Raw genomic sequence first — 12,978 nt, forward strand, 5'->3', positions numbered from 1 at the left:
AACAGTCAATCCATGTCACAGAGAATATTGTGAGCATCTCGTTTAAGTGTTTGTTTGGCCTTAATCTGGTGCCTTAGGGCATTCGTTATAATGTAGCTACTGAGCTTGTCCCCTTAAGTTTACATAGTATTGATTGACGAATACATGTGAAATGCACAATACAATATGCAGTGAGTATTCATATATTAACTCATTCAGGATTGTGGAATATGAGTAAGCTTTTTTTCTAACCGTTTGTGCTGGAATCTTTGCTTTGAATTTGTGGTAAAGTGCCAGAACATGGATAAATAAAAAGCAATATTACATGCATATTTGCATATTTGACGAGCATTATTTGCGGGTTTATTTGCGGGTGTATGTAATCATGGTTAATAAGACATTGCAAACACATATTGACATCAAAATAACTAATCATGGTTCAAAAACACATTGCAAACACATATTGACATCAAAATAACTAATCATGGTTCAAGAATACATTGCAAGCACATATTGACATTAAAATAACTAATCATGGTTCAAGCACATATTGACATCATTTTTTATGTGTTCAGTGAAATAATTAACACACGTATGGATTAAGCATTTATTTTCGATCATCTTTACATCTCTATTGCTAGATATGATGTAATAAGAGAGATGCTCGTCTTTTGAAATTACAATTATGATAAAAAATAACATCATATTCAATGATCGTACATTTTAGTAAAACAACTAACAAAATTAGTTGTATACATCATAATGCACCAGTCAATTGTAACCACAGCCCCAAGGTCCGGGGATATACCGGGGATAGCGGGGGAAATGGTCCGTGTTTATAACTTCCAGGTGGCCCTACAATGCCAAGGAAAAGCGGTGGTTTTGTTTTCGCCCCAAAAATAGTGGGGAATCGACCGTGGCTTTGTGCCGGGCAATATCCGTTCTTTTAACGGGGTTTCTCCGCGTTTTAGCTAGGCTTTACCCGGAGTTTAACGAGATCTCGCAAGATATTAAAAAGGTGGCACCTCATCCTGATTCTCTCCGACTTTGAAAGGAGTCAGTTTCAAATAACAGGACGTCCCCAGGGAGCGGGTGCATTACGCAGGAATTGTACTAGCAGTTTGTCCCCGCAGATCGGGGATTTTTACCTGGTATTGGCTGGACGTAAGGTCAAATTGCCCGCTATTCCCCGAACCTGGGGGGGCGAGGCTACAATTGGTGCATAATGTAGTTATATGTTAAGACAACCGTTACGATATAAATCAATCACATTAAACGAACTGTTACTTTTCTTGTTTGAACAATATAGTTTTATAAATGTCATGTTTACAGAATGATTTGGTTACGTTCATACATTGTTGTGGTGGCGTTGATGATAACGACATGTGGTGCAGACAGGTTGGCAAGATTGGAACGCCAAATGAAACTGGTGAAAGGCTTTCAGTCATTCGTTGAGTTAGTAAGTATATTTTTGACTTATAATTGTATACTTCTGTTAAGGTCAATATGTAGTGTTGGTTATTGTTCGGACGCAAAAATTATACTTCTGTTCGCAGTCATTATTTACTCTTGCTACCCTATCAAATGATAGTGACTGAGGACGCTTATTTGACAGTTCTAAATGATGGTACAAAGATATTGTTCATTTATATACCTCTGTCCAGGTCACCATGTCGTTAAGCTGACCTGTCACGTGATGTTGAAATAGGACGATAGTTTGATAGTACTAGATAAATGCGTAAGGTACAAAGTTTCATTCTAAACTTCTATTGAGGTAAATATATAGTTTTACTGACCTGTCACCTAGTATAGCCCGAGAACGATAGTTTAATAGTCGTACATAATGGCGTAACGTATATCGTATCATCCTATATTTCTGTTGAGGTCAATATGAAGTTTAATGACTAGTTACGTGATATTGACAGAGAACGTTAGTTTAGTAGTCCTACATAATGGTATAAGGTATAAAGTACCACCCTATACTTCCAATGAGGACACTTTGTCGATTTTCTGACCTTTCACGTGATATTGACCGAGGACGCTAGTTTGGTAGTCCTACATAATGGTGTAAGGTATAAAGTACCACCCTATACTTCCAATGAGGACACTTTGTCGATTTTCTGACCTTTCACTTGATATTGGCCGAGGACGCTAGTTTGGTAGTCCTACATAATGGCGTAAGATGTAAGATATACAGTTTCGTCATATATTTCTGTTGAGGTCATTATGTAGATTTACTCACTTGTAATATTGACCAAAGACGCTTGCTTCACTTTACTATATAATGACGGTTGGTAAAGATAATATAATTAGATTGTTGACATGATCACATGCTTAATTAGATCGTATGATTTTGTAACATATTTAAGTATGGTGTCGTAATAAACGACTCCTCTCTGTTTGCACTTCGGCTTTGCTACAAAATCAGTTAGAGTTATCGTACAGTGCAATACCTGTATTCCACGGGGTATTGTTCTCGTTTCAGAGATTGGACGCACTTGAAGGAGATTTTGGCACATTAACTAAGAGGGTTTCCAATCTTGAATCACTTGTAACCTCGTTCGATAACGATACAGGGGACGCTGACAGTGGCAGTTCAAGGACCGGGAATACTGAAGCCAAACTACATACAGAACCAGAACTAAACGACATCAAAAACACGCTCACAATGTATAAACATTCCTTTGAAAAACATAAAAAGGAATTAATCGATGTAAATTATGTGGTCAACGACACATTGTCAGCGTTTCTTTCGAACGCTTCAAAAACTGTTGACACATTAGTCAACACTGTCAGTGACCATATAAGAAACAGCACTGATAATATATCAGCTTCTTTGGAAAAGGTAAGCGAAACATTAGTGGGTGGGTATTGCGCTCTACGATATATTTTACATACTTGAGCATTAACAATGACTTAACAATTCTGAAGTTAAGACTGATATGGTCATGCACTTTAAGGGAAAAACATGGAAACAAAAAAAAACATGTTTGCTTTACATTCACATGCCCTTGAATATATCGCTGATAAAACAGATATTCTTCAACACATATTCTTTAAAACAAATACATTTCAGAACGTCTATGCAACACGGGTACATGTCAAAAACGAAACGGTTCAGCTAGAAAAAAAGTTGAAGAGCTAATAGGCAGAGCAAATGAAGTTGTTGGCATCATTGATGAGCAGAGATCTACAATAGAAGACGGTATAATGGTCACCATCAGGGGGCGTAAGTATCTTGTAGCTAACGTGAGGATATTAACTCAGGCGTGTTTAAAGCTATAACATTTTCTGACAATAATTACCTATAATAACTGTTTTTATGTCCATAAGGAAGCAGAAGAGGCTCAAAAATGTCAGCCAATGTGTTTGATAAGCAGTGAAACGATAAATGTTCTGTGCAGTGTGTTCCTTTCCTAAATAAAGTGAATTTACATGCCATAACGTTATTTTATATACGATATGCATAAAACAGTATGCAATGTTCGTATCATGTGAATAAATCAATGAATGGAGAAAACGACACAAACACATTTTTCTGGAGCTAATGATTGAAATGTTATAACACCCTATAATATTTATTATGCGTGTGTAGGATTTTTTACGCCAAGTGCTACATGCTACAATTAGAACTTATTTATGGCCCTCAATGTTTTACCGACCTGTATCAGCTCAACCTAACACTATTACGATCAAAAGTCATGTTGGTAGATCTGCATTTCTAAAATAGCACCGATCAAAAATACATCAGCCGCCATCTTTATACGATTTTTATATACTGAACGAGCTATATCAAAGTAATCGAGGAAATCGTTGTTTTAAGACAAAAAATACCTCAATAGCGCACAACTTGTTTATCAATATACCGATGAATACCAAACATTTTACAGCGTTGACGACAAATACCAAGGACAGCTTCTTTTAAAAATATAGCCAGAATTTAAATCGTACTTCTCTAATTGTGTAACCTTTTTTAATTATGTGCAAATACGTGTTATTGCATGTCCTAGACCGCTCATAAGATTAAAACGCTGCTGCCACCAACCATGCGCCTACAAACTTTCAAATGACTCACAAAGACAAGCCATATAACTAACAACTAGTCCAAGCACTTGCGTATCTCAGCCGCCTTAAATACTGTTTTATTTCTCTTTCTAATTCACATTTCCTAGAATGACTTGTCTGCAAGGTCCGAATGTTCTCAGTTATGTAACAGGGACAGAAGAGTTAGTTACTTTATCGGCGTTGCACAACCGCCTTTTAATATAGTTATATTCCTCTATCCAGTTCACATTACCTGGAGTGACTGGTCTGCATGGTCCGACTGTTCTAAGTCATGTGACAAGGGCAGAAGAAGTAGACACAGGTCATGTTATGTTCCTCCCACTTTTACTGATGGCATTTGCAATGGTGATGATACAGAAACAGAGGAATGCGTCATTCACGAGTTTTGTTCATGTAAGTACGTTGCGATAAATTCATAAGATACATATTCTCTCAACCGTAACTACTTCAATACAGTATATTACAAAACACTCTCTGTTTGTGTCTGTGAAGGCTCTTCATGTTATTTGTGAGCGTACAAAGAAACTTAACAGCTGTGTATAGCAGATCATATGAGTATCAGTTCAAACATGTAGCTAATAATCTGAAATGGACACGAAGTTTTAAGTGAACTTTAAGAAGAAAAAAAGGTTAATTACAGTAAACTACAAGTATTTCTAAACGTATTCTAAAAAACAACTTAAAAAGGAAGAAGTCAAACGGCACACTTGATATATTTTTCGTTCTAAGATTTGAGTGAATGGTCACCATGGTCCCGATGTTCCCGAACATGTAACAATGGAACAATGACGAGAAACAGAACATGCCATACTCCAGCTTCTCTCACCGCTACTTGCCAAGAAAATATAACTGAGAGTCAGACATGCCTAACGTCATTGGAATGTCCAGGTAGCCTTTACTGTTTATATTGCATCTTGTCTGTAAATATTATCGGCAATGAAATAATTATTTAAATGAATATATATTTCATATGGAACTAAATAAAGTAAAAGGCTACAGATAGTAAAGTTAAAGCAAAAAGGTCTACAGGAATATGAAATGAAGTTTACGCACACAGACATTGGTTCTCTGATAAATATGATAAAGAGAAAAAACACCGATAAGAACCGACCCCGTAACACCGGATGAGATCGCAATTGTTACAGTTATGGTCCGTGTCGGTTCGACTGTGTAATAGGACGGGATAGTTACCGTAACAGTTAAGTAACGCCCCGGATCGTCTGTGTAACTGGTCGGGATCGTTTGCCCTGTGTCATCTGTATTACTGGACAAAGTCTTTACCGTTAAAGTTAAGGTCTGACCCGTGTCCTCTGTGTTACTGGACGACATCGTTACCGTTTAAGTTAAGGGCCGCCCGCGTCGAGCGTATAACTGGACGAGGTCGTTACAGTTAGAGTTAAGGTCCGTCCCTATTCATCTGTGTTACTGTACGAGTTCGTTACTGTTAGAGTTAAGGTCCGTCCCTGGTTCTCTGTGCTACTGGACAAGGTCGTTTCTGTTAATCTAAATTCCCGTTCTCTGCGTGTATGTTTGCTCTGTATCTTAAAAGTTACCCACCCCCCACCCCCGTGTACATTTAAACAGTTGTTGTATGTATTATGTAGACAGAAAAGAATGCATTGCTGCCATGACATTGTTTCTCGATTGAAAATGGTATTAGTTGGATTCTCTTGGGTATGCGTGATCAGGAATGTCACACAAAAATCTTGCCAATGTCTCCCGAATGAGATATGTATTTACCAAGACTATCAAATCATAAAAGCATTATTTTAGATGGAAATTGAAAGGAAGGGCTGAAATGAATATATAAATGCTGAAATGTTTATTTCATGTTCAGTTTTGACAATTAAGTATTTTTATTGCCTGAATCGGAATATGTCGGTAGTTTTAGATTTCTTCTCTGACGAACATTTTTACGCCATATCTAAATGGTAATTACTACAAACGAATGACTAGTGTAAAGATTAACTATTATTAAAAAAAATTCTGGGTTTAAAAAGATAAATAGTTAATACTAGATTCAATGTAAATTATGATGTGTATAAAGACACTTTAAAGAGTGGACTCCGGGAAAACTAATGGCTAGCAAATAAAGTTATAGAAGGTTATAATATAAATATCGACGAATGAAATTGTAGATTAAATACGATATAACCTTTTTTTAACACTTTCCCATTTAATACATATGCAAACACGAACGCACGCAAGAACGCACGCAGGCCCGCACACATGCACATACATACATTAAATTAAAAAGGACACAAGTCAACATCAAAATATAATTATACATTAGGTGACGCTATTTTATGATTGTCCTTTCAAACTAACATAACTTTAATGTTCTCTGTTGATGACTAATGGGTTCTATGAGCAACACCTAGCACCTGCCATGTCTTTTGCGGTAAAGCAGTATACAAAAGCTCCCGAGCATGCTCCACCATCCGTCCAAATAATGGCAGAAATATTTTCTTGTAAAATGCAATATTATGTTATAACCACCAGTGGATGGTCAATGGGCTTTGTGGTCGACATGGAGCAACTGTTCCGTGTTCTGTGGTGACGGCGTGGTGACCCGAAACCGGTCATGTTCCAATCCAAGTCCACTTAATGGAGGGAGAGTGTGCCTGGGACAAGACATTTTAACAAAACCATGCAACTGGCGGCCTTGTATCAAATGTAAGTATCATTGGTTAATACAAATGTAACTCGTGAGTTATTTCATTTTAGTTTCATTTCATTGTAATCTTCAACGATTTTGATACCAAAGCTTTTTGCAATTAATGAAATGTATATATTAATTTCAATGCAAAACATGTGCTTTGAAATATATATGCCAAGACTCGATCTTATGTTCTTATTTGCGGCATTATCGCAGTACATAATTTAATGAAGACACTTTTGGAATCATGTACTCACCAGATGACTGCAGCGATGTGTTAAAACTGGGCTTGTCACGTGGTTCGGGTGTGTACAGAATCACGCTCTGGAACACGGACACGGAAGTGGATGTTTACTGCGATATGGATACAGATGGTGGTGGGTGGACGGTTAGTATGATGGTGTTTATATAAATGCTGCGATAATCTGATAAATTGAATGACCAATACATAGTAATGATTATTGCTGTTTAATCTATTCAAAAGATACATGAAAAGCGTTTCTCTTGTTTATGGCATTTGGCAAACATTTGTACATACTTATGCCTTTTTAAGGTATTCGACTCAATCAAAGTAAATATTAAAGTTGTTTAAAAATTGCAACCCATACATAGTAAGAAACGATGTTGTGGAATATAACATAACTGTTAAGGAATACTGTTGTTAAAGGTATTTGAGGCATAAATAGAAAAAAAAGCTAATATTGTGTAATGCACTCGAACTTTGCAAAATCAAGCTGTTTGACACATAAACGGTATGAATGGTAATGTTTAAAGCCCATGCCTAGCAAAAAATAATCATACTCTTTCAGAAATTATATACATATATATTAACTAGTAATTACGTTGAATGTACACGGGGATTTTTCCCTGAAAATATGAAATATATTTGACACTTATATATGGAGAGATTAAGCTATATACTGTATTTCACCCATTATGAAGTGTAAATATTATTTAAAATGATTATTAGAATATATGTGTAGGAAATGTTCCCACAACGACCTGTCAATTTTGATTCAGCCTTACATAGGTGAACAGTGTTTTAAATGTCAACTAACCCCAGGAAATGAGTCATGTGGATCAATGTATTTCGTGACCACTTCAATACAGTCTTGCTGGATTTTATAGCCAATACAATGTCCGGAATTTCTCGTATATTTACCAAATGTAATTCAATAGATTTTAAACATTGACTATTTTCTATAGGTGTTTCAAAGACGCTTGGATGGGTCTGTTGACTTCAACAGGAGATTTGTGGAGTACGAGCAGGGTTTTGGCTCACTGGATGGTGAATTTTGGATGGGTAAGTTCTTACGATATCGGAACCTTCTCCATAGATAAAGGCAAATTTAGTGCTGGTCTTCGTTTTAAATAAACTACACTTCTGCATATCAAAAAAGGCGACAAATTCTTAAGCATCCCAACAGCTTGACGGAAGTTAAATGTGTTTACTTTCACACAAGTATTTTGAAATGTGCGTTTATATATCTAATTATATGTTATCTTGCGTGATAATGTGCAAATATACCTAAATCGAGAGTTCAGTTTTACGTTGTTTGTTTATTTGTATATAAGAGTATAGAAAATGTTGCTTCAAACAAGATTAAAGTTAGAGCGATAAGCCGAAGCTTGCCAGTTTACGATGAACTACCGAAAATGTTCATAATTCCCTGAGGGCCTGAGGGTTCGAGGGAGATCATCACATACTTGTGATCAGCAACCAATCACAAACATCTTAAAAACGTGTATGTGTTATTTCCGGCCATGATGTCATATTTTATTCAAATGGTTGTATAAAAATGTACTGTATATATAAATTACCTTACGGTTTATATTTCGATGGATCTGTACATTGCTTTCGGAACTTGAGTATAAGGCCTGCAGTCTAAAGAAATGTCTTTCCCATTTTCTGTCGTGAATTCCGTCGTCGGTCACGCTATCCTTTCAAAACCGTACAGCAAGTAGCACCGAATACGAAAGTTTTCGTCAGTAAGGCGACGTTTACATCGACATGTTTGCTTTAACTAAAACAAAACTAATGAAATAATTGAGACACTTGCTATATACGATTCGTTTAAACGTTAGCAACATGTTACATTTTTTCAGTGGACGTTTTCGTCTGCACTTTAAACTGGCCAACCTACATGTATCAGAGAACCCCCACAATTGCTTGGTCCCCCGGAGACTTGCCCTTTCCACTTGCATCGCCCCCTTCCTTGCTGCTTGACATAATACAAAAAAAATAATTTTTGCTGTATAAAAATAACCCCCTATACAACCTAGAATTACGAAAACACGTGTACAAGCGGCTTTAATGCTAGCCGCTTAGTTATGAAAACCAACTGACCATTACCATAGTTGACAATATTCGGATATGCTTCGACCATCACTATACATGGTGGTAATCGTTATTACGTTTTATTCCGATATGAAACAAATCAATATTTTGAAACATGAACTTTGAGGGTGAAAAACAGCTTATCCGTGATAACGCTCTAATTCTTTCTAACAACGAATTAATAAAAGCTAAAATGGCGGCAATTTTCTTTTAACTGCACTTTGCAAAGCACATGCGTTAATGTACTTGCCGGTTGTTGCAGAAATGCCGAGCAAGCACCGGCCAACCGTATAATAACGTTAGAAGTCGCATACCTCAGTATCATTAGTGTGTACATATATCAATATCATAAGTGTGTACATACCTCAATATCATAAGTGTGTACATACCTCAATATCATAAGTGTGTACATACATTAATATCATATGTGTGTACTAACCTCAATGTTTTCAGTGTAATTCATTTTAATATCAATGATGTTTAATTACTTCAAAAACATTAGTGTGCACGTACCTTAATATCACTAGTGTTAACCTACCTCAATGTCATTAGTACGTACATACCGCAATCGCAATTGTGCATACATACCTCAATATAATGAGTCTGTACATATCTCAATATCATAAGTGTGTTCATGCCTAAATATCTGAGTGTGAACATACTTCAATTTCATAAGTGTGTAAAATACCTCATAATATCAGTGTAACTTGCCTCAATTTCATTAATGTATTTTTACCTCTTTATCATTAGTATGTACATACCTTTACATAATTATATAATTAGTGTGTACAAACCTCAATATTATTTTTTTTATAACCTTAATATGTTTAGTGTGTACATGCCTTAATATCATTAGTGTAACCTAAATGTATCTATTTGTACAGGTCTTGGTCTTCTTCACTCCGTTACAAGCCGGGCTAACATGACCTTACGTATGGACGTGAGTTTACCAAAAGGAACTACTGGATTTGACGAGTACTCGGGGTTTTATATTTCTCCACCAGACCAATACAACTTCAATGTTGACAGGAGGATCAACTCAGCAGGAAGTATGTTGCTACGAGGACGTGGTAGACAGATCAAATACGTCTGGATACGATTTTAATAATGATATGCCCATTAATTCGTCTCATACATGCATCTAGTATCCCACCTCCATAATACTTAATATTTTTGAATACAGTTGAACGTTTATAGTGCAAACTTATAAACCTTTAAATATCTATTTGTAATAGGTTTAGTTATTTATATAATCATCATATTGTTAATTAACTTCAAACCCCTTTCTAGTTTTTATATGATACTGATATCAATTGGGGTAACCCGGTATATTTACAGTGTCCGGTTCCTATCTTCTCTCCGACATCGGTGATGATAGGGATTTCAACCATCAACCGTTTTCAACATACGATAGGGACGTGGACAAGTGGTTGTCTGGCAACTGTGCCCGAAACTATGGAGGAGGCTGGTGGTACAATTACTGCACGTACAGTAACCTGAATGCACAGTACAATAGTGGCGGGTTTTATTACTATTCCTTCCAAAGATACACAACGTTGAAGACGTCAGCTATGATGCTACGATTGAGTAATTAAGATTCAACCGCAGTATTTTAATACATTTAATAATTGTTTGTTAGTTCATTTAAATAGTGTTGCGGAATCATGAACTTGATGCTATGTTTTAAACACAATCAACTATTTTAAGCATTTAAGGTAAACATACCCGCCTTTTCCTAACGCTATGGAATGTGCAATTTGATTTCTAACTCAAACATGTTCGTGTTTTGTGAAGTTAGTGATTAGTTCAAATCATTTACATAACTCTTTCATAGACAGCAAAAGGCAACACGCGGGTAAATTATTTGAATTATTTTGCCCAATATCTCGAGGTGGAGAAAATTTGCATCGTTTTTTTATTATTTTGGTAGACTTGTTTTAGTTATCATTTAATACAATTCATCGGCAGAATATTCCTGACTTATCAGTTTAATATCAAATTGTCTAGGATATTGACGATCTCACTTTAGTAGTCATTTAATACGAAATAGTAAAGGAGTTTTATAATTATCGTATTATATGGCCACGAAGTAAGGTTCTAGTTACAGCATTAATATTTATTTGCCAATTTACAGCGCTATTGAGTACGTAACGTCACTCGGTTTCGATATTTATTACGCTATTTATGTATTGCCGGATTGATGTCATTATTTATGGTATGAACGCAGTTGGGTTGGTTTTATGTGTGGAGTACGATGATGACATCTATCACGCAATTCATTGCTTAAATAAAATACATTATTTCGTTATTTCTTTCAAGAACTGTTGAAAAAATGCTTCATTTTATTTAAGAAAACCTGACAGTATTTATTTTATCTTTTTTGTAAATAGACCGACTCGACCGTAAGCGGAAACAGATTACCATATAACGTCACAATAACGCGGAAAATATAGAGTACTTCAAAAATCCTTTCTTATACGCCAAAATTGAAACGCTTATGACATTATGTATTTATCATTTCATCAATTAACACTTTCTAACACAAGTTTTTCGTGGCCTTCTGGCACTTTACAAACAATAGCAAGATAAAGACGATGATTCGCAATCCGAATATATCCAACGTTTATCGCAAAATATTCGCAATTGGTGCAAGTCACTTCAATTGAGAAATGGAAGTAGAGGTGTAAATATGTAATAATGGTGACATCATTTATTATATGAATATAGTTACTGGATACAATCTTGTACCTAGTTATGAGAGGGTCCCTTTATCGAACCTGGAAGCATACACATTATTATTTTTATTATCAAATTGTTAATTATTGTTATTATTGTTATTATTATTATTGTTAATATTAATTGATATTTATTATTATTATTATTATTATTATTATTATTATTATTATTATTATTATTATTATTATTATTATTATTATTATTATATCATAATGTGAATAGTTATTTTCCTAATATTTGATCTGTTTGGATATACGTTATATTAAACTAAGATGAAATGTTTTCTGTCACATTGGGTGTTTTGTTTCTGAAAGTTATTGAAAAAACTGCTTTTCATTTCAAATAAAATCGACCTTAATATAGAATTCTAAGTCTTTATGTTCTCTATAAAGTTGAGGAATGCTCATACATCCATTAAAGTACCGAGTATCTTTCTTCATTTCTATGGATCAAAGCAACGAGGTTTTAAGTAACTCTGCATTTAATGTGAACTATGAATGATTTAATAGATCTAAGTGCCTCATTATATAATGCCACTTAAGTTGTTAAATGTCATTTTGAATGTTTAAAAGTTCTAACTGCCTCATTCTATAATGACACTGATGTTGTTAAATGTCATTTTGAATGTTTAAAAGTTCTAACTGCCTCATTATATAATGCCACTTAAGTTTTTAAATGTCATTTTGAATGTATAAAAGTTCTAACTACCTCATTAAATAATGTCACTTTAAATGCTTTAAGGCTTCATGTGCATCTTTTAATGTCACATTGAATGTTTTAAGTGCCTCATTGTTTAAGGTCACTTTGAATATTTAAAGGTTCAAAAAGTCTTCTTGTGCAATGTCACTCAAAACGTTTTAGGGTTCAAATGCCTCTTAGAATGTTGTCGCTTTTGCTGTTCATGCTTTGCTTTTGATATATATTAAATGTATGAAAACAAATGTTTGGTGGTTATCTGACATACCCTTTGCCGGATACTGACAGATTCAAGTTGATATGCGTTTGCCGGATCCTGACCATTTGCCGGATACTGACAGACTCAGGTTGATATGCGTTTGCCGGATTCTGACCCTTTGCCGGATCCTAACAGACTCAGGTTTATGTGCGTTTGCCGGATTCTGACCCTTTGCCGAATACTGACAGACTCAGGTTGATATGCGTTTGCCGGATTCTGACCCTTTGCCGGATCCTGAAAAATTTA

The 12,978-nt window shown here is 35.4% G+C and overlaps 1 protein-coding gene across 1 annotated transcript; it reads left to right on the plus strand.

Moving 5' to 3' along the window:
• The first annotated feature begins 2,521 nt into the window (after window positions 1–2,521).
• LOC128240523 (fibrinogen C domain-containing protein 1-A-like) lies at window positions 2,522–12,709 on the plus strand. Its single transcript, XM_052957182.1, has 9 exons — window positions 2,522–2,824; window positions 3,056–3,208; window positions 4,267–4,437; window positions 4,774–4,932; window positions 6,547–6,720; window positions 6,964–7,091; window positions 7,910–8,006; window positions 9,926–10,090; window positions 10,380–12,709. Exons 2-9 carry the CDS (start codon window positions 3,190–3,192, stop codon window positions 10,634–10,636), a joined length of 1,170 nt encoding a protein of 389 aa, XP_052813142.1. The 5' UTR covers window positions 2,522–2,824; window positions 3,056–3,189; the 3' UTR covers window positions 10,637–12,709.
• The last annotated feature ends 269 nt before the right edge of the window (window positions 12,710–12,978 follow it).

Source organism: Mya arenaria, chromosome 7, assembly GCF_026914265.1.
Source record: "Mya arenaria isolate MELC-2E11 chromosome 7, ASM2691426v1".
Classification (NCBI taxonomy): domain Eukaryota; kingdom Metazoa; phylum Mollusca; class Bivalvia; order Myida; family Myidae; genus Mya; species Mya arenaria.

Excerpts from the sequence above, each read along its gene's own strand:
- LOC128240523 (XM_052957182.1), top strand. Across the intron at positions 4,933-6,546 it reads AACGTCATTGGAATGTCCAG|TGGATGGTCAATGGGCTTTG; the intron begins GTAGCCTTTACT and ends TATAACCACCAG. Across the intron at positions 7,092-7,909 it reads CAGATGGTGGTGGGTGGACG|GTGTTTCAAAGACGCTTGGA; the intron begins GTTAGTATGATG and ends TATTTTCTATAG.